Source organism: Cibotium barometz, chromosome 12 (assembly GCF_041138505.1).
Source record: "Cibotium barometz isolate CiBa-2024 chromosome 12, ASM4113850v1, whole genome shotgun sequence".
NCBI lineage: Eukaryota > Viridiplantae > Streptophyta > Polypodiopsida > Cyatheales > Cibotiaceae > Cibotium > Cibotium barometz.
Genome location: NC_141057.1, coordinates 34,029,596 through 34,055,068, shown reverse-complemented (window position 1 = coordinate 34,055,068; position 25,473 = coordinate 34,029,596). Strand labels below are relative to the sequence as shown.

The 25,473-nt window shown below is 46.6% G+C and overlaps 1 protein-coding gene across 3 annotated transcripts in view; it reads left to right on the top strand.

Annotated features, from left to right (window-relative positions):
* The first annotated feature begins 5,587 nt into the window (after nucleotides 1–5,587).
* The window catches only part of ATVPS33 (Sec1/munc18-like (SM) proteins superfamily), a 47,196-nt gene continuing 27,310 nt past the window's right edge, over nucleotides 5,588–25,473 (top strand). Inside the window, exons 1-8 of one of the 3 annotated variants that reach the window (XM_086806386.1) lie at nucleotides 5,588–5,810; nucleotides 5,939–5,978; nucleotides 6,075–6,155; nucleotides 6,463–6,660; nucleotides 7,888–7,998; nucleotides 8,099–8,164; nucleotides 8,328–8,435; nucleotides 8,524–8,568. In XM_086806386.1, coding sequence (XP_086662512.1) covers nucleotides 5,758–5,810; nucleotides 5,939–5,978; nucleotides 6,075–6,155; nucleotides 6,463–6,660; nucleotides 7,888–7,998; nucleotides 8,099–8,164; nucleotides 8,328–8,435; nucleotides 8,524–8,568 — 702 coding nt within the window. In that variant the 5' untranslated portion in view covers nucleotides 5,588–5,757. The remainder of the gene's footprint in view (nucleotides 5,811–5,938; nucleotides 5,979–6,074; nucleotides 6,156–6,462; nucleotides 6,661–7,887; nucleotides 7,999–8,098; nucleotides 8,165–8,327; nucleotides 8,436–8,523; nucleotides 8,569–25,473) is intronic. The other 2 variants (XM_086806385.1, XM_086806387.1) reach the window with 2 other exon arrangements.

Below are 25,473 nucleotides of genomic sequence, written 5' to 3'. Positions count from 1 at the left end.
AGTGATTAGAAGAAGGCAATGTGGAATGAATGATCTTAAAACCTCTACAAGTGTAGCTAAGAAAAAGAAGAGTAATATTTGTGAATTGTTGCTACCTACACTTGGTTTTCCTCTTGCTTTGAGTGGGGATAAAAGATCTATCATGCACTCAATGTTGAAAGATTTTGGCTTGAGAAAATGCAAAAGAGGACTTCCCTTCATTATCACATTTGATCATTGCATAATACTCATAGCTTTTCCATTGGATCCGGTGGTTGGAATAATGGTCACATTGTGGATGACAAGGCATTTCAAAGGGATACATTTCCATTTGACCCCAGTGGTGGGATTCAGCTATGAGAGGATTGTTCACAGTTTTAGTGGATTTACTTGTGGATGAGGATGCATGGCAACCACTTTCTTAGGTGGTGCAACAACAAGATCTATTATGTGAGGATATGGTTGGGCCATTTGGTATTCATTATATGGGATTTTATGACTTCTACAATGGAAGATGTGCATTCTAGAATTTTCTAGATAGATTTGGAGTCTTTTGGTAATCTCAATGAGCTCTAATGGTGACTATGATGGTAGTTTATGATATGGAGATGCTTTGGTATCATGCACATGTCATTTGGGGCTTATTTTGAAGTGTTTTCATGAGATATTGTGGTTTCGACATCGACATGGGCTGCCATAATAGTCCACTATGCTTAAAGAGCACTTCTTTCATGATTGGAGGGTCTAGTTCCACATTACTCATGCATGAGGCTACTTGGAAATCTTTGGAGTATGTGAAATAATATGGCATACTTGGGGAAGGTCTTGTTTGACCAAGTGGCATGAGTTGTATGGAGAAAATGGGCAATACTTGGGATTATAGGCATGCTGTAATTTTTGGACAGTTCTGTTGTTGGGGTCAATGCTCTACTCCAATTAGCTTCAATTGGTCATCACAATGGAAGAATATGATGCGGGACATGTTTGGCTAAAGTTTATGCATCATTTGCGGCCTATTTCATGGAGTTTTCATGAAGCATTTTTCAAAGGATTTCATCTACAACAAGGGATGCCACAACAGTTCCACACATATCCATTGGAGATGAAGTTTTATGGACTTCCTTACATTTGGAGAGCATATTTGGGACCTTAACCACTTCCCATTGATTCCATTTGAGGCTATGATAAATTGTAGATATCTTGTATGATTTTGAGGACAAAATATTTGGGAAGAGATGGGTTGTAATGAAGTAAAACTAAGGCCAAAAATATGTAAATAATGGGCCATGGGTAAGGCTACTATAAATAGGGCCTTGGGTTCATTGTAGGGATCTTTTTTATCATTCTTATCTTGGACACTTACATGTATTCTTGGCTCCTTTCATGGAGATGGCCTTTCATGGTCTAGGACTCATAGTAAGCTTGATAGCCATCCTCATGTGGTGAGAGGTTAAATCACTTAGGCCTTATGCACATACCTTCTTTGTTACATGTGCATGTGGATTTCTTCTCTTTTCATCATAATCACATGGATTTCTCATATGTGTTTGATGCTCATCAAATGGATGCTAGATGTGGACTTTATGTGTTGATTTCTTTGATATTTGGTCTAGATCCATTTCACCATGATGATATTGATATATTACACACACGTGCACATGATGATAGTGATACACGTACACATGATGATAGTGATACATATGCACATGATGACATGGACACACATGTACATGATGATAATGTATGTGACAGTGATGTGTGTGAGCTAGATCATGTGGGCATAATCTCAAGGGTAGGGATTGCATTGAGCATTACGAGTATTGATACACCTAGGCCTACCTACCTTTTTGGGGATCATAGGTATGTATTTGATGATCATGTGGACCAACATTCGATTAGTAATGCATCCATTACATCCATTAGTACTCAAGAGGTTAGTGATACTTCTCATGGGGAGTCACGGGATACCTATTAGAATAGGTTTGAGTTTCTTATGTTAGATGTGTGAGGCCATTCTTCTACGACTTTCACATGTGGAAAATTCTTTCAATGAGGTGGATATATGTGCCAGATAGTCCGCACAAGGCGACTTCATCGACTCATTTCTTGGTTACCTTAACACATATGGTTCAACATTGTTCGCATGGGACAACTCTTATGTTGGTGACTTATACAAGTGTCATGTACTCGAGCCACCATGATTATGTTTTTGATGGTGTAGACTACATCGATAAGGATCTAGATGATGACAATAATGCATTGTATACTTATACACATGATGATATATCACACACATGTGCACATGATTATAGTGATACATATGCACATGATGACATGGACACATGCACATGATGATGTATGTGATAGTGATGTGTGTGAGCTAGATCATGTGGGTATAATCTCAAGGGCAAGGATCACATAGAGCATTACCTACCTACCTTTTTGGGGATCATAGGGATGTATTTGATGATCATGTGGACTAGCATTCAATTAGTGATGCATCCATTACATCCATTAGTACTCACGAGGTTAGTGATACTTTGCATGATGGGGAGTCATGGGATACCTATGAGCATAGGCTTGAGTTTCTTACATTAGATGTGCAAGGCTATTCTTCTAAGATTTTTGCATGTGGGGATATTAATGATATCACTACTACTAGCTCTCATAGCTTATCTGGTAGCATTTGTGTTGTGGGTATAGTGCATATATTTGAGCAATCAGGCATTGAGCATGACGGTAGTGACAACTTTACTATGGTGAGACCTCGTAGTAGGGAGGTAGGATTATATATATGGCATCTAGAGAGTTTTGCATTTGACTTAGACATTTTTTTAAAATCCATTATTGATAGAGATAGGCCATACTTATGAGGATGACTTTAGTGCCCTAGGGGACTCCATGGTTAGTGATTTCGTGGGTGATTCCACTTCTCTCACATGTGGATACATTGTTAGTGATAATGATGCTTATGGTGATCCTATTAATTGTATGTTTGCCTTGGAGGATCACACACATATAGAGGGAATTGTACATGAGGAAAATGTGCATGTTATGGATCATGCCTATACACACATTTGTTCTTGCATGATGCCAACCATGAGATGTGTTCCTTTGGCTTCCATGATTGTTGACATGATCCTATTTTCTTTGGAGCCAAGACATTCATTTTTGGGTGGATCATGTGCCATTTGAGATGTATGGTAGATGATTATGTGGCATGACATTAAGATGCACTTGTGATACACTCTAGTCTTCGCCTACATGGTGATTCTTTTGAGTCGGGATCTCTCAATATTCTGATCAATGGTTTTGACCTTTCTTGATAAATACTTTGGATTTTGGATTTGCACTACAGTCACAAGCATGCACTAGTGAGCTTTCCCTTGGATTCGAGCTTTCCTTTCGACTCAGGAGTTGCTATTCCATCGGCTTTAGGAGTTCGTGATGTGTACCATGCCTATCCATTTGATCCTAGAGGATACACAACTAACTTTTTTATTGATGGTTCCTTATCCTTTTCATTTGATGGTTCCTTATCCTTTTCATTTGATCCAAATTGTTAAAGCCATTATCTTGGAGTTCGCATGTCTCAGATTTTCTTTTAATCTAGGCAAAAGCATAGTTAGCCTCATTATCGATATTGGTTCTCTACACTTTCCATTTGATCTAGGCAGTTGGAGAGCCATTACTTTGGATCTTGGATTTCCTTTTGATCCAAGCAGTCGTATCCTTAGCCTTGTCTTTGATGGCATACCACTTTCCTTTTTGTTTGATCTATGGGGTCATGTAACTCAATTTCATGTGATTCCGAGGGTCATGCAACTTTGGTTTCAACATCATATGACTTGTGTTTTTGGCATCCATTTGCTCTGACATCGACACCTAGTTATGGTCGATTTTAGCTTTGCCTATTATTGTATATGTTTTGTTTGTGCATAACCACCCTTCGATCTCAAGGACAAAATCATTGTAGGAGGGAATGGTTTGTAATGAAGCAATTTTATATGCACATATGGGTTTGGGCCTAGGCACATGAACCTTGGGTCCTTTTGGGCATGGGTATATTATTAGCTAGTATGAAATAGCTAGGCACTATATAAGTGACCTTGGTCTAGGCTATTGTACCTATTTTATTACCTCGTGACTTTTGGATCATTTGACATTTACTTTTCTTGGAGCTCATGCTTCTATTCTTGATTCATGGCAATCTTTCCATGTTTAGGTGGCTACTGTCTATGATAAGCAGCATGGTTGATTCATGGTAGTCTTTCCATGTCTGGGTTGATACTCTTTATGATGAGCACCACATCTGTGTACTTTCTGTGTACTCCATGCAATGAGTGTAGTTTAGACCCCTTGATTACACTATTGTGACCCTACCAAATTGTTAGAATGATTCTAATGCAATCCTCAATAGTTCGTGTATCCAAGGTGTGGAGGTGATGTATGCAAGGCACTATCTCGAAAAATGCATCCCCCCCCATTAGCGGTGCTACTACAAAATCTACAAGAATAATGCGGTGTGACACTAATGGTTTGTGGAAAAACATCACATCCTAAAGCCTCTTAATCAAAACATAAAAGGAGAGAGAGAGAGAGAGAGAGAGAGAGAGAGAGAGAGAGAGAGAGAGAGAGAGAGAGAGAGATTGAAAAAGAAAGTTCTTTCTTTTCACACGCAGGAACTTTATATGTTGTATGCATGTTCACTTATTCACATGAGCTTTATATGTTTGATTTAATTGTGCCCTACAAGCCCAATTAATTAAAACCATCATACTAAGCTCACCCTTACATGACCCCATGTCATGCTAACTGGCAAGTGCTCCCCTCCTCTTATAGCGCTCTTATAGCGCGTATGTCATCTACGTATGTCATCTCTCTCCTTTGTCAGTATGGCCCTCATGCACGGCAAAGAAGAGGCCTTTCACTTAGGCTTCTGTATATATTGCATGATGTCAAGTAGAAAGCATGACCTTTGCTTAGGTGCAACGCCGAGTAGAGGCCAACATGGCCATCTCTCTCCTTTGTCAGTATGGCCCTGATGCAGCGGCAAAGAAGAGGCCTTTCACTTAGGCTTCCGTATATATTACATGATGTCGAGTAGAAAGCATGACCTTTGCTTAGGTGCAATGCCGAGTAGAGGCCAACATGGCCTTCTCTTAGGCCCCTTTACTAAGCCCCCCCTTCTTCAAACAATAAAGACCTCCCTTCTCCCTCTTTCTCAAATGCAATGCCTTGTCTTAGGTGCAACGCCCGAGCAGAGGCCAACATGGCTTCCTCTCATGCCCCTTTATTGAACCCCTCTTCTTTAAACAATAACGAACTCCCATCTTCCTCTTGCTCACATGTAACGTCTTTGCTTAGGTGCAACACCACGAGCAAAGGCGAGCATAGGGCCTTTAGTGAGCCCCCCTTCTTCCAACTCCCTTCTCGTTCTCGCTTTCAATGTATTGAAGCAACATGTTCAATGTTGCCATGCTGCTGGCCTTTTTCATTTAGGCATCACCACCAAAGGTTTACTTGCCATATAAAGAGAGATTTTCTTTAGATAAAGTTCACTTGGGGTAGCCTAAGGGGAGGCATTTTTTAATTAAGGGAATGGAAAGTTTATTCTTTTGACCCCTCCTTAGAGGGGGTTGTCTTTTTTGATCCCTCTCCTCACGCTACGTGTGTATTTTTCTCGAACCTTTGATTTTGGAAGCCGAGGTGGACTTGCTGCCTTTGTAAGGAGATTATTGTTGTTAGCAAACACGACGAGAGCTGGTGGTGTTGGATATGGCGCAATTGCCAAACCTGGACAATGCTCCCATAAACCTCTCTGCATTAAGGTTTCTCTCAGGATTCTTCTTCTTTTGTTGATCAGCAGTTAGCGTTTTGCAAGGGCCTTTCAGTTCTCTAACGCCCACTTTTGCTTTTGTTTGTTTGTTTTTTTCCTTTCTGTTCGGCAATTTTGAAGAGACAAAGCTCAGAAGGAGCTCGTGCGAGCCCTAGACTCTGTAAGCTACATCTAAATCAGAATTTTGCAGATTCTTGAATGTTTTCTCATGATTTTTGTTTCTTTCAAAAAAAGTTATTTCCCCGCTTTTGCACAGATGTATGGCAAGAAGGTTTTGTACCTAGATCCGAAACTGAGCGGTCCCCTCGCCTTGATCGCACAAACCTCCCTACTAAAGGTGCACCGTCTACTTTTTTTCCTGTTGCAATGTAGATCTTTGTGGCTGGCTAATTTATGTATAAATGTATCTTATAATAATATGTTTTCATGTGTTTATGCATGTATATTTTTATGCATATGGGTGTACGAATGTATGCATGTATGTAGAGAGAGAGAGAGAGGAGATGGAATGGCTGTAGTATCATGTTTGTATGCATGTATGTAGAGACAGATTACATGAGTCTTTTAATGCCATAGTTGAGCCCACAGACCACATATAGCTATACATTTGTCATGCTGGGATTGTGTTTTTTTTTTTTGTGCAGGACCATGGTGTGGAGAACCTTTTTCATCTCTCAGCAGATCCAGTGCAGTCTGATTGTGCAAATGTTTTGTACTTTGTCCGGCCCCGCATCAGTTTGATGAAGGTGATCGCAGAACAAATCAGGCATGATAAAGAACAGAGAATACAGAAGCAATACTCCATCTATTTCATGCCTCGACGGACTGTTGTTTGCGAGAAGGTAGGTTTATTTTTCCTTTGTATATGTAAGTAGTCTATGTTTTATCAATGGTAGGAAGATGATGTATTAATGTAGACTTACGGTAGGCCCATAAACAGTAGCTCCGTAGGGCTGCCCACCCGTGACCCACCTGGCCAGTGGTCACCTGCATGCTGTGTTGGTCCACCGCCAACTCACCATCTCTGTGTACTCGTCAAGTTCTGCTCTACCTGTGTGTGTGTGTGTGGTAGCTACCTGCAACAAGCTTCAAAGCCCTACAAACCCTAACAGGAAGATAGCTATTTGCCGATGGCTGCTTGTAGCCTCGCAGTTGGCATGTGGTTGGCCATGGTTTGCCATGGCAGGACATCCGTTTGTGTTCAGCTGATGCAGGAAGATAACTCTTTGCTGATGGCTGCTGGCACATTGCAGCCTCGTAGTTGGCATGTGGTTGGCCATGGCAGGATGTCCATTTCTGTTCAGCTGATGCAGCGCCCCAATGACATTGTCTCTGGGATTGCCCAAAGGCCTAGCAGTTTTGGTGGAGGATTCTTAGGCTCTGCACATCTTATCCCAGCACTCTCCACTTCATTACATGGCATGCGATGGCTTGGGCTGTGGAGGTGTTGCGGCTCTACAATGTCGCTTGGCTTATCTGGCGGGCTAGATGCAGAGAGGGCTCTGCCACACCTCCCACAGAGACGATCCACATCTCTAGCCAGACATCATTCACACCTTGCAAGGACGATGAAAGTACCTCATAGGTGACTCCGAGCAGATGACTCAGCCTTCATGCCCATATGGAGCCCAGGTCCCTTCCTCACACTGGAGGGGGTGACGGACTGATCTGGCACTACAGCTCCCAATATGGCTTTTTCCACCCCCTCCACCATTGTGACCTCCCTCTGAGAGCAGCCAGCAGGGGAGTAAGACCCCTTTTCATTTGTTTTTGTATGCCTCTCGGGGTTTTTTGCACTGCTTTTGCCTCTGCTTCACGGGGCATTTACTTTTGAATGATAAAAGGATCTTTGCTTGGAAAAAAAGACATACACACGTGTAGCTTTGTGTTGCAAAAGCTCTTTAATTTTGAGCTGGCAAAGCATCATTACAAACTTTCTTAGTGTATTTTAAATAAGGCATTGCTTGTGTGGAGGTAATACTTGCATTACATTTAGTTTGGTATGAATGCTATGTGTTGGCTGATAAGTGCTATTACTGTTTTCTATGCTCACCTTATGCATGCTTTAGGTCCTGGAGGAGAAAGGAGTTTCCGAATTTGTAAGCATTGGCGAATTTCCTTTACACTTTATTCCATTTGATGAAGATGTGCTTTCCTTGGAGCTTGATGCAGCCTATAAAGTAAGGTTCATTAGTGGCAACATATGGTCATCAACCACCTTCACATCTTAATCATTTATGCTAACTACAAGGAGACAATCCTGCATTTGTGATATATTAGGAGTGTCAAGTGGAGGGAGACACAAGCGCACTGTGGTACATCGCTCGAGCTATATCCAACTTACAGGTGTTTATGCTCTCTAGTTCTCTACTCTTTATTGCTCAAAATATCAAAATCTAAGTAGCAAAGTCCATGCCTGAGATGTTTTCTAAATGGTGGGCTTGTAAAGGTCTAACCAAGAGAGCGTAGGTTATCGCAAGAGAATAATTTGTATGTTTTTGTATTGCAGCTCTCTTTCGGAATCATCCCGAATGTGAAAGTCAAGGGCAAAGCGGGTGCGCAGGTTGCCGACATATTAAATCGCATGCAGCAGGAGCACCCAGGAACAACCTATGGGGTGAGGGAGTTTGTGACCAAGAGTTGATGTGTAGGGCTGTCTACAGGTGGTTTTAACTTGGTCATGCTTTCATGATCTTTATTTCCAGGCGGGAATTGCAGAAATTAATACCTTGATTCTTCTTGATCGAAATGTAAGAAACACACCCATTAATAACTTTTCTAATGTTTAAATACATCATGCATTTCCATATAAATTTATCCCCGTCTTACTGATAATTCTCAACATCTTTTCTTGAGAACAGTTTCCATCAATGGTATTATTATATTGCTGTCACTTTCACTACAATCCTTCTATCCTCTTAGGACAAGCTTTTATTCCTTGAAGTATGCAAGGTGATGCTTTTATCTCTAAATTATTGTTTTCATTAAGGGCACAACAACCACAACCTTCATTTCATTCATGAAAAGAAATATGGGTCATTTTGGGAATCTAATTAGTGCTCGTGCTTTTGCTTAGAAAACCCCATTCTTATCATAAGGTCAAGATCTTCTTGTTGATTAGGCCCTTTCATCAAAGGTTTAAGATCTAGTTGGGAGGCTTGGCTGAGCAGCTCACCCCAAGCCACTATTCTCCCCAGCATCTAAAAAGGACCACAAAGGCCAAAGCCTATTCTGGGCTGAGCAAGAAGGGCGATTAAAGAACATTTACCTTGAATCAGGAATCATTTGTGGAATTTTCCAAACAATTTTTTGAGCTCCATTTGATAGTTTTCAAAAGAAAGATTCAAAAATTAATGGGAAATTTCTACAGAGTCTAGAGTCTTGACACCTACAAGTAATCGGGGAACAAACCCCAAGCATGGACCATATAGTTATCAGGTAGTCCAGCAGAATGCATCATAGGCGCTTGTGCCACATGGCAGTCGGCTAGTGGACAGCTGTCAGGTTGGAAACAGGTCGTGAGCAGTCCTCTCCACAGGCGGACACCATCTGATGTGGCTGACCAGCACCTCACATGCATATATATATACGTGTGCTAGAAAATCACCAAAATCATATGCATTTCTCAACGCTAGTCTTTCTACAAGGTGTTTCTCTTAGAGCATGGGCTAGCCAGGAGATCTTCAGAAGTGCTTGGGCTGAGAAGTGACTTCTTCATCTTTTGTACTTGAAGTGCAGTTGTAACATTTCTTTCTCATACATAATAGAGATCAGTAGTTTAGGACTCTTGTGTGTGTTGTATGTGTGATTCCACTTCACTCTTTTCTCTCTCTCAAAACCCTAGCACATAGGCACAAGTGTTCTATAGCTGGTATTAGAGCACAGTGAACTTGCAATTTTTTTTTTCTTTTCTGTCACCCATGTGCGTTGATTGCTTGGAAGGGTAGAGCCCTAGGTTCTAGGAGTGCACAAGTCTAGGTTTGGGAAAAGTTATTATTTGGGTTCCTTTTGGTGTCTCCTATAGGTGCCTCCAATACCGCACAAGTGTGAAAGGTTGCAACCCTTGCCATCATTCTCAGATATCGCACATACCCTTCTCTGTGTGAAAGGTTGCAACCCTTGCCATCATTCTTTATCCATGGTTTCGAGGTACTCATCATGGATTCATAGATCACTGATTTTCTTCTTAGCATGAAGGCGTCTATGGAGGAATTTTAGCAGATGTGTCCTCCCGTTTGGATAGAGTGGAACGTACACCCTGAGTGCCTAGTGTTTCAGATTTGGAGTTTATCGAGGCTAATGCTTTTTAGTAGGTTCATGGCGATTCCGAGAACGAAGTGGCAAAACTTTCTAGAGAAGGGTTTTTCACTCCTTTGGATGCACAAAAGGATCCACGGGACGAGCTTTGCTCTGAGTCTAGCAATAGTCCTTCTACACCTGCGCATAGTTGGTAGTAGGAGAGACATCGTTCGTGTCACCGACGGTCTCCTTTGTGGAGTCCCTCTCCATTGGATTCTTTGGACAATTCCCGCTCGCCTTCACCGGCTTGATGCAGTGGGGGGCTACTGGTTTGCCGAGTTCTTTCTCCATGCCTTGTGAGGAATGAGCTCGGTTATTGAAGCTTCTATTGTCTCCAAGCTCAACAAGAAGATGGATGGAGAAATTGTCACCAATTGGACGTGGAGATGGTTGCCATGTTGGTGGCAGCAGGTGGTTGAGATGTTTTTCAACTCGATTTGGTGCAATGAGATTTGATAGGTGCCACCCTCTTTTCTTCTGGTGGGAAGACCGCCTTAGGCGCCACCTCCGACTTGCTAGGATGACTGTCGCAAGGTTGTGTTGAACCTGTTTATTCCCATATATTACCGGTGTGAATTGATATAATATGCGGAAGCTTCGGAGAAAGATCGGTAACTTCAAAACTCAGAATTCAGCACTCTTTTCGCGACGGAAATTAACGCACAACACTTGAAAGGAGAAGTGCAGAAAATAGAGAGAGAGAGGGAGAGATGGAGAGGACACAGTATTGGGTCCCAATCACCCTCTATAGGGCCCCCACCACGGATGGTGTATTTGCTTTATTAGAATGATGTGAAAACTGAAAGAAAATACAGCAATCTTGGACCTTTTCTTGGCTGGGAATACCCTGCCCTTGACCTGAATCCTTCACCCCTTTGCTAAGCACTCTCTTGGCTTTGTCTAGCCTCTTATGCTTGAGCACTTGGTGAAGAAATGAGATGAATCATTGGGATTATGGCCTCCACTATTTATACTTCTCATTAGGGGTAGTCGGCTGGTTTACTGTACCTCCACGACTGGTTTTAATACTATTAACTGCTGAAAGTGCCACGTTTCACACTGGACTGCCTTGGCTGCCTCTGTGGGCTGCTGTCCAGTCCAGCGCAGGCTGCTGGGCAGCGCCTGGGCACTGGCCGCCTGCAGTCCAGGCTGCCCTAAGGGCTGGCCAACTGGCTGGGCTGGCCCAAGAGCCAGTCGGCTGCTTGGCCAAGCCCTCTTGGGGTGGCCGACAGCCTGCCCAGCCCTTCCTTGGGCTGGTGGGCATGTCCTGGGGCTGCTTGGCCCCATTTTTGGGTGGCCCAAAGCCTTCCCTGTGTCCAGATCTGTTGCCTACCTACATCTACACAGCTGTCTGATATCTGGTGGCAGACCAAACATACAAAACAACTGACATCATTCTAGAGGGAGACTCACAGCGCGGACTGGCACTGTTTCATGTGCAGGACAGTGCACACCTGACCTTGGACTCATGTGCAGGACAATGCACACCTGACCTCGGACGACTGAGATGGATCCCTGGCTGACTCGTCCCGGACGGCGCTCACATGGGACCAGTTCACCATCCCAGGTCCTGCACCTTCTGTACAGAAATGTCTACGTGGCATCCAAGTGCGGGATGCACGTGACATCCCCTTCTGCTTAACTTGACGGAAGCTGCATAGCCTTCAAATAATCCGTCAATGACGCCGGATAGTCTTCAAAGAACTCTTTGTCGAGCCATACCGCTTCATGAGTTCCTCGGTCCTGAAACTTCGTGAGGAACTGTCGTAGTCTTCGGCCTAAGCCATGCTTGAATGGTGCAGAAGGATTTGTTCTGGAACCCCTTCGGTCTTTATTGGCCTGTCGAGTGTAGGCCTCTTGTGCTTTAGCCAATCTGTCCTTTACTGACTCTAAAATCTCCTGGTAAGACTCCGTCACTCTGTTCGCCTCCGGTACTGAAGACGAAATCGTGGTTAACGACTGGAAAGGTCTTCCAAACGCTGCCTCATATGGAGTCCTGCCAATAGCTGAAGAAAAAGAGTCATTCAAAACAGCTTGAACTAAAGGCAAAAACGATTCCCACTTATCTTGCTGATCGTGGACATAACACTTCAGCACATCAAAGGCCAACTGGTTGTATATCTCTGTCTGGCCATCTGTCTGTGGGTGGAATGCACTGAAAAAATTCAGCTTAGTACCAAAGTTATCAAACAATGCCCTCCAAAAATGACTGGTAAACTTGGCATCTCGGTCTGACACTATGGTTCCAGGAATCCCGCCAATCGGGTACCAATGCCGAATGAATAACTGGGCGACATCCTCGGCGGTCACATTGGCCCTGCATGGAATAAGCATAACAAATTTGCTAAACCTATCAACAATAGTTAAGCACTGCGTATTACGCTTACTCGGACTGGGAGGCAGATTTGTGACAAAGTCCATCGAAATGTCCTGGAAAGGACCCTTAGGAATTGGCAAGGGCTGTAACAACCCTATCTTCTTTCCACGAGGAGCTTTCACCTTTTGACAAATGTCACAGCGTTGTACATATGTAAACACATCACGCCTCATCTTTGGCCAATAGTATTGCCGTTCTAATTTCTCCAGAGTCGAATTCATGCCCCTGTGACCACCTGTAATGGCGTCATGGGCATCATGAAGAAGAGCTGCCCGGAATGACTTCATGACACAAAGTCGGCCTTTGTAGTAAAGCCAACCATCGCGTATCAGAAAATGGCATGGTCCTGTGGCATCCAATGCCTGTTCCCACTGAGTACCGAATTCCTCGGAATCCGCGTACGTGTGCTTCATGTCCTCTAGTCCTGTACCAACAAGGTCAAGTCTAGTGGTCTGAACCGTAGACACTTGTCCCTTCCTGCTCAAAGCATCGGCCACTGGATTGGCCTTTCCTGGAAGGTACTCAATCATACCACCGAATTGCTGGAATATCTGACTCCAGCGGTGTTGTCGATCACTCCACTGTGCACTTGGCATCGTCTGAATCCAGCGCAATGCCTGGTGGTCAGTGCGAACCTCGAAGTCACGGCGGCCATACAGGAAATGTTTCCAATGTTTCAAGGCCTGTATAACTGCTAGGAGTTCACGATATAGACTGAGTAGTTCTTCTCGGCGGGCAGTAACTTACGAGACATGTAAGCTACTGGATGACCATTCTGTTGCAATACACCGCCAATTGCGATGTTACTCGCATCGGTGATCACTTGAAATGGTTCGCTCCACGAGGCAAGGGCTAAACAAGGCGCTTTTGACAAAGCCACGTTGAGGTTCTGGAATGCCTCCAACGCTCGTGGAGTCATTTGAATCTTTTGCCTTCTTGTTTTCACTCCTTTTAGCAGATCGGTGAGATCTGCCGAGAGATCAGAAAACTTGTCGATGTGGGTGGAATATGCCTGGCATATACCCACAAATGATCTAATGTCATAAGCTATTTGAGGTACTTCCCAGTTAACAATCTCGGCCACTTTAGCCGGATCAAGTCGAATGCCTTCAGCACTAATTATATATCCCAAGTAATGCACCTGGAACAGATAAAATTCTGACTTCTTTTCATTGACGTAGAGCTCGTTGCTTTCCAGCAACTTAAGGAGTTTCTCCACATCAATATCGTGCTGCTCAACTGTAGTTGAAAATATTAGTATGTCATCCAGAATTATGAACACACACTTTCCAATCAAATCCTGGAAAATACGCATCATCATGCGGTTAAATGTAGCTGGGGCGTTCGTCAAGCCAAGTGGCATGACCACAAATTCATAGTGGGCCCGTTCTGTACGGAAGGCTGTCTTGGGGATGTCCCCCTCTACAATCCGTACCTGGTGGTACCCACTCTTTAAATCTAGTTTTGAGAACACCTTTGCTCCATTCAGCCTCTCGAGAATATAGTCAATTCGAGGCATCGGGAATCTGCTCTTGATAGTTAGCTTGTTGAGTGCACGATAATCGACACACAACCGGGAAGAACCATCTTTCTTCTTGACAAACAAGATCGGTGCTGCAAATGGCGATACGCTGGGACGGATGAAGCCAGCTTGCAACAATTCTTGGAGTTGGCGGTCCAACTCCGATTCCATTGCCTTAGAAAGGCGATACGGAAACTTGCTCGGGGTTCCGAGCCTGGGAGGAGGTCAATCCTGTGATCCTCCGGTCTGGATGGAGGGAGCTGGGGAGGGAGGCTGCCCCGAAGAAAAATCTTCTGGAACTTTTCATGGAGAACCGAGTACTTCTCGGAAGCACTGGCCACCATGTGGGCTGTCTGGATGTAAATCATTGCACAGTGTGCGCCTTTCCTGACTGCTCGCCTAGCCTGCAAGTGGCTTATGAGTGGAAATTCGGAATACCTGGCTCACACTTAATGGTCATCGGGGTGTTTGACACATTCTGATTGATCTGGAACGTGTGCTTGTCCCACTTGACATCAGGAAGAATGTTGTGAAACCACTGGATACCCAAAATTATGTCTGCTCCTACAAGAGGGGCAACCATAAAGTCCCGCACAAACTCTATGCCCTGAATCACTAACTTAGCACCTAGAGCTTCATACTTGACGCTTGTTGTCATACTTGTGCTAAAACCCTCAACCTGTTTGTCCACCGAAGTCAGCTTGAAACGGGCACGCCTAGCGGCCTGTTCCGTGACCACATCCTCCGTGCTGCCGCTGTCAAACAAGACAACGACTCTCTGGCCACCTATGTAGCCAAAGGACTTGCAACTCGTTGCGCTCATACTCCTGGTCATGGGCGCCCTTATGCTTATCTTCGAGCTCCTGGCTAATACTTGCTCCAACTGAAGCACCGGGGTTTAAAGAACTAGGGTTGGCCGCTGGGGTCTGTGTGGGAGCTGAGCTCACCACGGAAGCTGTGGAGGCAGCGGCGGCCTTTGGAGGCTTCTTCGGACAATCCCGAGAAGTATGTCCTTTTGTATGACAAAAGAAACATCTACCCTTCTCCTTGTACTGAGAAAGCTCCTCAGCACTTAACTTGCCACCTGTCTTGCCTGCCTCCGCTTTCTGGTCTGGAGTAAGCTTAGACGCATTGTTCGAGTTCTTGGAGCCAGAGGCTCCCGGGCTTTGTCCTGGGGAAGACCCCGTGTGGTTCTAGCTTTTGCCCCCTGAGGCGTTAGCCCTAGGAGAAGCCGGCTGGGAAGTCTTGGGCGTGCCACCATTGTGTTTCATTTCTGCACTCTGCGCAAGCGAGAGTGCATCCTCAAAGGTGGCTGGCCTAAACATACGCACCTCCCATTGGATTTGCGTGTCCAGGCCATACAAAAATTACCCTTTCTTGTTCGTATCAGATAAGCCTAATTGCAGACATAAGGTTGAAATTTTATTGGCAAACTGAAGGACTGGTTGCGCGTTCTGACGCGCTCCCCTGAACTCGTCTTCGAGTCGCTCAAGGTAGTGGGGCGTTAGAAACCGTTGCTTAAGGTCGCGGACGAACTCGTCCCACACATAAGCCGCCATACCTGCCCTGGTGTGGGCATGAGCCCAGTGAGTCCACCAAGGAATGGCCTCACCTTCCAAGTACCAACTGGCTAAGATCACTTTGTCAGTATCTGTTTTCCTCACTGCGGCAAAGTAAGCTTCAAATTGATGTAACCATGAATAAAGAGTTGTGGGATCGAGTTTACCATTATACTTACTGAAATTCATTTTCTCGGGAAAATGATTAGGGCGCCGCTGGTGTCAATCTGGCGTCCAAAGCTCTGAGGTAATGCTCGTGTTCCATGCGTCGCATGGCGTCGTCTTCTCGTTGTCGGATCTCGAATGCACGCATCTGCAACTCAAGCAAGGAGCTTGGCTGCGACTGTGACCCCGCGAGAGGGTCCCTGTGTGACGAGGGTCTGGTATCTGGGATACGGAAGGAGAGGGAGGAGGAGATGGAAAACGCGACGCTGGAGAGCGGGTACGCTCCTCCAGAGCCAAGATCCGCGCCTTCTGCTCAACTAACTTGGCTGTCTGTTCTGCGAGTGCTCGCATCATCTGCTGGAACATGTCTGTGCCACTCAAGCCTGGTGCCCTAGCTGGGCTGCTTGGTGCACTCTGGTCCCATGGTTCTGGGTCTCTCTCGTCGCCGAAGCTCGCCATAGCAGGAAAATGCAATTCCTTTCCGGAACGCAATCCACTATCTGTGTGGGAGACTTCCGGAGGCTTCCGGAGGCTAAAAACCAACCGTCCTTCAAGGGACAGGAGTCACTCCGAAAGGGGTAGTCCACCGGCGTCTAAAAACCAACCACACGAGCGAGAGAAATTTTCTGGTTTTCTTTGCTGAATCTTTGTACTTGAAGTAGGCTCTGATACCACTATAATATGCGGAAGCTTCGGGGAAAGATCGGTAACTTCAAAACTCAGAATTCAGCACTCTTTTCGCGACGGAAATCAACGCACAACACTTGAAAGGAGAAACGCACAACACTTGAAAGGAGAAGTGCAGAAAATAGAGAGAGAGAGGGAGAGGACACAGTATTGGGTCCCAATCACCCTCTGTAGGGCCCCCACCACGGATGGTGTATTTGCTTTATTAGAATGATGTGAAAATTGAAAGAAAATACAGCAATCTTGGACCTTTTCTTGGCTGGGAATACCCTGCCCTTGACCTGAATCCTTCACCCCTTTGCTAAGCACTCTCTTGGCTTTGTCTAGCCTCTTATGCTTGAGCACTTGGTGAAGAAATGAGATGAATCATTGGGATTATGGCCTCCACTATTTATACTTCTCATCAGGGGTAGTCGGCTGGTTTACTGTACCTCCACGACTGGTTTTAATACTTTTAACTGCTGAAAGTGCCACGTTTCACACTGGACTGCCTTGGCTGCCTCTGTGGGCTGCTGTCCAGTCCAGCGCAGGCTGCTGGGCAGCGCCTGGGCACTGGCCGCCTGCAGTCCAGGCTGCCCTAAGGGCTGGCCAACTGGCTGGGCTGGCCCATGAGCCAGTCGGCTGCGTGGCCAAGCCCTCTTGGGCTGGCCGACAGCTTGCCCAGCCCCTCCTTGGGCTGGCCGACAGCCTGCCCAGCCCTTCCTTGGGCTGGTGGGCATGTCCTGGGGCTGCTTGGCCCCATTTTGGGTGGCCCAAAGCCTTCCCTGTGTCCAGATCTGCTGCCTACCTACATCTACTCAGTTGTCTGATATCTGGTGGCAGACCAAACATACAGAACAACTGAAATCATTCCAGAGGGAGACTCACAGCGCGGACTGGCACTGTTTCATGTGCAGGACAGTGCACACCTGACCTTGGACTCATGTGCAGTACAATGCACACCTGACCTCGGACGACTGAGTGGATCCCTGGCTGACTCGTCCCGGACTGGGCTCACATGGGACAAGTTCACCATCCCAGGTCCTGCACCTTCTGTACAGAAATGTCTACGTGGCATCCAAGTGCGGGATGCACGTGACAATTGAAGCAATAGAGGGAGCGTCTGATGCAGAAACATGGAGAATTGATAGCTGACTGTCTCGCTCATTTTTGAAGCATTTGCTCATGCTCCCAAGGACCGTCTGGCGGTGGTCAAAGCAAGTTGAGTGATTTGTGGATGGTTTGAAATGGCCTTTGCACGCAGATGTTCGTGCACATCGGCCCCATTTTTGTGTTGCTATGACCCTCGAATGAGACGTGGGATAGTTCCCGAAAGAGCACACAGAGCGGAAGCAAAAGGGCACTAGAGTGTGCTGAATAGAGAGCGCAAGAGAGAGAGAGAGAGATGGAGCAACTATGCTGAATATACTGAAGCAAAACAGTCCCAAGCAAGAGACACAAGTAGTCTCATAAGTGAGGGAGCAAAAGATATACAAGACAAAATGAAAAGGTGAGAGGCCAGCCCACCTATTTATAGGTGGGGAGAGCTGAATAAGCTGGCGGACTGGAGCTGAATAAGCTTGCCAATTGGAGCTGAATAAACTGGCCGACTGGAGCAGAGTAGCTGGCTGATTGGTAAAATACCAAACGGGCTGGGAAAAATCCCAGAAAAATATGAAAAAAGGGGGTGGCTAGCCCACAATCAAGGGCCATGCAAAAGGGACCAAAAGGACACCAGAAATAGGTAGAAAGTGGGGATGAATGTGCTAACACCCCCTCTTAGCACCAGATGCTGAACAAACTCCGAGAAGCCGAAGAAGCCGTCCTTTGTCAAAGACAAAAGAATGCAGCAACAATAGGTACCAGGAAAGCTGCCAGGTACACTGCCCCTCTAGAAGAAAACAACCATGTAGGTTGCGTCGTGCTGCTCCAAATATCGGTGCCAAACCCAAATGTAAACACAGTGCCACAGAAATCCCTAGAAGCCTATAGCTCCAAGAAGATAATACCCTCAAAAGAAATAGAGTCCATCTGCCCCAACTCTGTACCAAGAGTAGCCAAATGCTGTACAATAGCATCCTCCTCGAAGGTCGGCATCGCGAGATGTAAGAACTGAAGTGCCCCCTCTGAAAACTGATGTTGGGACTCCACAAGCCCAACCAAATCCAAATCCCAATCCTTCAATCTCTGGAAGTACCACTGTGCCCCAAGCATGGTCACGAACACACCTGACCACAAACCAGAATCCTCACACAGAGTAAGGGAAATAGGAACATCCACAGTAGTGGTAACTGAAGTAGTAGTAGCCTCCTCAATAGCATCACACAGTGTAGAAGCAGGTCCTCCATAGAAGGCAAAGGGACCAGCAACACATCCTGGTCACTGGTTGGCGAAGAAATAGTCGGAGGCGAAGCAATTGGAGACAAATTTCCCTCAGAAGTTGTGAGCAAAGATAGCCCACTATCTTCCAAAAAAACATTACTTGATATATCATCCTGGCAAGGAGAAGTATGCACAAAAACTGAAGGCAAGGCAACAGGAGAAACAAACTCATCAGATGCAGTGAGCAAAACTAGCCCACTATCCTTCGGTGCAGGAACATCTCCAAAAGAAGTATCCACAAGATCACTGGTTGCATAGCACCCAGAAGTAGAAACCATCTGTCGATCACTGGCATCACCATACTGTCAGAATATGCAGCGGAAATGATATCCAAACTTGGGTAGACAAGAGCAAGTAGACTGCAGAAAATAATCAGCACAAGAAACACAGAGAGATGTGTGTTAACTCTTCTCTATACACAAGATCCCGAAGATACTGAATGAGGAAGTGGAGGAGGATGGGGGGCAATATATACAAGCCCATGAGGGCAGTCGGCCAGCTCTAAAAGAGGCCCACGACTGGACAAAATCCCACGACTGCTGAATATAGCAGTCGGCCAGCATCTGATGCCCCACGCCTGGACAGAACAAGTCGGCCAGCACTCCTACAGCCCACGACTGATACAGATGCAGTCGGCCAGCTTCAGAGTGCTCCTGGCATCAACTGGCAGCCCTCCAGCCACTAGAAAAAAATGGGAAAAATAGGGAAAAAATACGGGGAGAGTGGAAAAATGATATACGGGCGGGCACACCCACAACAGAGGCCCTGGTGTATAAAACTGGACAGGAGATGACTTCTAACACCCCCTCTCAGCTCCTGGCTGTGTAACCAACCACTGGGAGCTGGGGTGCCGCCTGAGCAAATCCTGAGAGCGACTTCGTGAAGAGGTCCACCGTACTGTCCTCCGTCGAACAGAACTCCAGCAAGATGTCATCAGCCACGATCTGTTCACGAACAAAGTGCCTCTGGATGACCATGGGTTCCTCCAATGGAAGCCCAAACCTGCAATGAAACCTCCTCCTGCTGCTCCATAAAACTGCTCCTGGGCCTGAAGTAGATCCCCTCGTGTCCGGATCTCCTCCCCAAACTGAGTCACTCCAACCGTGGAGTCGGACTCCATCCAACAATCCCCCTCCTGTGTACAAGAGTCCATGATCCTTAGCATGCCGCAGAAACCACAGGAAACGCGATCCTGCCTCCCAAAGAGACATCTGCAACCATCAGGAAGCTCCCGTCCAATCTGGTGTCCATCAACCAGATCAATGAACCATACAGCTTCTGAGTCATAGAGACATCACACTGCTCACAAGGATCAACACCTATTACGGTGCACAAGCAAGTCCTGGAAACCTGATGAAACCTGTCAACCACCCCCTCTGAATCCGGAACCACAAAGCCTGGAGAAACCACCTCCTTCTGCAAGTAAACACCTGTCACCTGCCTGGCTTTCCGAAAGGTCCCCGTGGAAAGAACATCCTCAACTACTGGAAGTTCTATGTCCCGAACACGACGAGACATCAGAGCATAAGTGACCTGTTCAGCTTCCTCTGACTCACGAACACAAGAACTACCAACATCAGTACTGGAAAGTTCCTGCCAACTGCTGCCATCTACTGGTAAGCTATCCACCACCTGGTCTCGGAAAGCTCGCACCTGCAGCGTATCCACACCTGAGTAGCTATTACCACACTGCCACTCATCACAATCTTGAGGACCTGGGAGAGAGAGTGCTGAAAGCCTGTAGACTCCATTCTCCACTCCACCTTCCCAAACCACTTGGCCTGTTGCTTTGTCCCGGAGAGCAACAAAATGCTCATCAAACTCCACCCGTACGCCAGTCTTGCAAACCTGATGCACTGACAACAGATGAAAACCAAGTGCCGGAACATACAACACCTGGGAGGAATGCTTCCCCCCTCTGCCATCGGGAACTATCTCCATCCTGCCCTCACTGTGAACTGGGATAGTGGACGTATCCCCAGTAAGAATATGACCAGAAAGCATGCAGAGATCCTGTAAACCGGAACGGGAAGGAGTCATGTGCCTGGAAGCACCACTATCGAGAATCCACTCCCGAGTATCCGTTGCGGAGAGTCCTCCAATCTCCTCCCTGCCTGAAGAAAATGAAGCATCTGTGTCCATCACCTCCAGGTGCACAAAAGCCGGAGTCTTCATGATTGCTGAGGAGTCGTCACCCTTCTCGGTCTTCCGCTTGGGACACTGCCTCCAGTAGTGCCCTTTCTCGCCACAATCATTACAGGTCCTCTCTGCCTTCAGTTTCTCGCGGTCAGCGTCGGACATCTTCTCAGAAGACTTCTCCGATGAAGCCTTCCCCTTGCCCGAGTTACGGCCTTTCGACCGTTGGCCAGTAAAGGCCTCCGAACCTCCACCGTGAGGAGGGTTCGTGAAACGTTCCTCTTGGTCCAAGACCATTGGCACAAGCTCCTCCCAAGTAATGGTGCTGAGCCTGCCACTAGTGATCAACGAGGAATAGAAAGCAGAATACTGACCAGGCAAGTGGGAAAGTAACGTGATGGCCATATCTTCGGATGATATCTCTTTCCCAGCTTGAAGGACTTCCTGCTGAAGGGCCTGCAGCTTGTTAATGTGTTCCCGCATCGTCGAAGACTTTGCAGGGTTCATAACCCGCATCTGCACTTCCAAGGATATCCGCTTCATGGGTGACACCCTGTTGTACAAAGAAGCCAAGTGCTCCCATATGCCTCTCGCCAGCGTCATGTGCTTCACATGGTTGATCACCTGTGGTGTGCAATTGAGGAATATAAATGACCGGACCCTGGCGTTGACACGGTCCCACATTTGTGCCTGTGCCTCTCGGTCCTTCCTCGTCGATAATAACTCCCCTTCCTCAGCTTCCGGCCGTGGCATCCCTATGATAATAAAATCAGCAAGATCATATGACTCCAGAACTGACTCCATCATGACCTTCCAGATGCCGTAATTGGACCCGTCCAACTGACGATCCACTGGGAACGTGGGGAGAGTCGGAATCTTCACGTGCTTCTCAGCCATCTCGATTAAATCTGCCATCTCGGAGAGTAACCTGAAAGGGTGGGTGGGTGGGAAAAATCTGAAAATCAGAATATATGCAAGACTCAAGTGGCTGTCCAGCCCCTCTGCCCGCCTTCCTCTTGCACCTTCACTTCCCGTTCAGCCCGAAACAGTCCACCGATCAGCAACCTGTTGCTCCCCCTCTTGCTCAGAAAAACGCCCAAGATCTCCTAGAGCCTAGGGCTGTGATACCATGTCAGAATATGCAGCGGAAATGATATCCAAACTTGGGTAGACAAGAGCAAGTAGACTGCAGAAAATAATCAGCACAAGAAACACAGAGAGATGTGTGTAAACTCTTCTCTATACACAAGATCCCGAAGATACTGAATGAGGAAGTGGAGGAGGATGGGGGGCAATATATACAAGCCCATGAGGGCAGTCGGCCAGCTCTAAAAGAGGCCCACGACTGGACAAAATCCCACGACTGCTGAATATAGCAGTCGGCCAGCATCTGATGCCCCACGCCTGGACAGAACAAGTCGGCCAGCACTCCTACAGCCCACGACTGATACAGATGCAGTCGGCCAGCTTCAGAGTGCTCCTGGCATCAACTGGCAGCCCTCCAGCCACTAGAAAAAAATGGGAAAAATAGGGAAAAAATACGGGGAGTGTGGAAAAATGATATACGGGCGGGCACACCCACAACAGAGGCCCTGGTGTATAAAACTGGATAGGAGATGACTTCTAACACATACATGTCACAAAGCAACTGCCACACAGAGAAAGTAGAAGCATCATCAGGAGCATAGATGAAGTGTCGAAGAACCGAATCCTGACAATTCAGGAGGAGAAAGGCATAGATCCGTCCGTCAGTCTTCCTCCACCGACACATCCTTTGCAGAGACAAGGTCCGGCAAGCACCGATTCGTGTACAAGAGAAACTCCATCAAACCATACGCCCTGAGAATAGAAGTAACCTGCAACTTCCATGACTGAAAGTTACCACCATCCAACTTGTCTGCCTCATCTAGGAAACAAGAAAGTGGTACGGGAGCCAAATCTGAAGCTATCATCATTGATCCAACCAATAGGACCAAACCTCATAAGAAAAAAACTGTCCAAATCAGAAAACGCTGATGTAGGTCCCTTCCTCCCACCTAAACGAAGCCCCAAGAGGCTGAACAGTACCCGAAAATCCTCTTGTAGCAAAAAACGCAGAAGCTTTTGTCGACTGTACCTCCAACCTTGAGGCCACCAAAAGAGGGAAGCAAAAAATACAGATTTGATATAGAGAGGAAAGGCAGCCACACAGGGCCTGGGAATATGCTGTAAGAGGGTGCAAGAGGGAAAGGCATCAACAAGGACTAGCTTGGGCTCTCCTCAAGAAAAAAAAACACACAATCTCAGAAGAAGTGTCCACCACAGGTACCAAGGGTGCCACCAAAGCCCGAACCACCCCAATCCCCCTCTGCAAAAGGGAATGTCCACTGGAGAGGAAAACGCAGCCAAAGAGGGCCTGCTGTCCTGAAAAAACAGGCCGCCTAGATCCAAACTCCAAGTAGAAGTAACGCTGATGAGAATATTACCTTCTGGCTGCAAGCGATGAAGCCAAATTGAAGGGAAAACAATCAGCAGAAACTGTCCAAAAAACGCAGCAACCAGAGGGCTGCAAATCTGAGAAAAATGCAGAGGTTAAGGGGCTGTAAATAGGGCTGAATCTGGGGCAGCAGAGGGAATTGCTGAATGGGAGCGATGATACCATGAAAGAGTGCATAGAGCGGCAGCAAAAGGGGCACTAGAGTGTGCTGAATAGAGAGTGCAAGAGAGAGAGAGATATGGAGCAACTATGCTGAATATACTGAAGCAAAACAGTCCCAAGCAAGAGACACAAGCAGTCTCATAAGTGAGGGAGCAAAAGATATACAAGACAAGATGAAAAGGTGAGAGGCCAGCCCCACCTATTTATAGGTGGGGAGAGCTGGCCGACTGGAGCTGAATAAGCTGGCCGACTGGAGTAGAGTAGCTGGCTGACTGGTAAAATACCAACGGGATGGGAAAAATCCGAGAAAAATATGGAAAAAAGGGGTGGCCAGCCCACAATCAAGGGCCATGCAAAAGGGACCAAAAGGACACCAGAAATGGGCAGAAATTGGGGATGAATGTGCTAACAGTTCCAAGTATGGGACCCAATAGTTGGGGCAACAGAAAGGCAAAGGCAAGGGTAGCCAGCCCAAGGCCAAGGATCGTAAGGACAAGGCAAGTGGGGAGCCTCGGTGACTCGTCTCACCCCTAAAGAGCGCCGCGCCAAGATGGTTGCTAGACATTGCTTTTATTGTGACTCCATCAAGCATATTGGAAGGGACTGACCGAAGAACACACAGAAGAAGTAAGGGCAAGGAGAAGTACAAGGCGAAGGCTAATTCATCTATCACAACAGTATCTACAACACTGGCTTCATCTGCCCCCGCTCTACAACGGCTTTAGGAGAGTGCACCAGATAGCGTGTGGATTGAGAGTCAGCTGGTTGCCATGCATACAGAGTTTAGATCCATAGTGGGTGCAGTATAGATACCATGCCAGAGCCTCTTTTTGGACGCAGGTAGGAGAGGGGGTCACTAGAGATTTCTTTGAGATTGCAAGCCCACATAGAGGGAGAGGTTATTTGCAAGTTGCATGGCTCGGATGGATCCATTGTTACAAACCCCCCCTCATGTGAGAGCCATTGTCACATATTTCTTCAGCATTTTTCTCACGGGGCCAAGGTGGCCTGGAGAGTAATCATTTAGCTGCGATGTCACCATTTAAGTCTCTTCACCAATTTTTATCAGTGTTCCGGGGCAAGCCCACACACAAACTAGAACCAAGGTGAGAACGGGGATTTTCCATGGAAGAAAGCTGAAGCATTCACTGGCAAAGATTGGCCTGAAAAATGGTTGTATAGTATGAGCATCATGGGATTTAATCATTAATGTGACATGTAAGGTTTATAAGTCATTGTGTTCACACATCATTAAAAACTGGTTGGACATATTATTATGTTGGGCATGTACAAGTGGACAGAAGGAGGCGCCTAGTTACAGCTTGGGCAACAAGCTGGGAAAAGCAGATATTTTTGGCAGCCAAGCCACTTTTGGCACAAAGGAAAAGCACAGCTAAAAGAAGCTGGTCGACTCCATGAGAAGCATGAGCAGGGGCTGTTTTTACATATATGCGCATGCATCTATAGGTGGTAGAGGAGGTTGTTGAGCAAGTCGACTGTTGTATCTCTCTCTCTCTCTCTCTCTCTCTCTCTATGTTCGCTGTTTGCTTCGCTGTTCGCCGCCCTCTCTCCCGCCTCTCTCTCTCTCTCTCTCCGTTGTTCGCCCATCGCTTCACTGTTCGCCCCTGCTCGCCCCCCCCCCCCCTCTCTCTCTCTCTCCCTCTCTCTCTTCGCTTCGCTGTTCGCGGCCCCCCCTCTCTCTCTCTCTCTCTCTCTCTTCGCCTCTCTCCCGCCCGTCGCTTCACTTGCTCGCCGCCCTCTCTCTCTCTCTCTCTTCGCCTCTCTCCCGCCCGTCGCTTCACCTACTCGCCCTCCTTTCCCACCCGCCCTTGCTCAAGCCCCCAAGGCAGCAACATAACTCTCCCTCTCTCTCTCTCTCTTTCCCGTTGCCCATCTCTCCTGCTACTCACA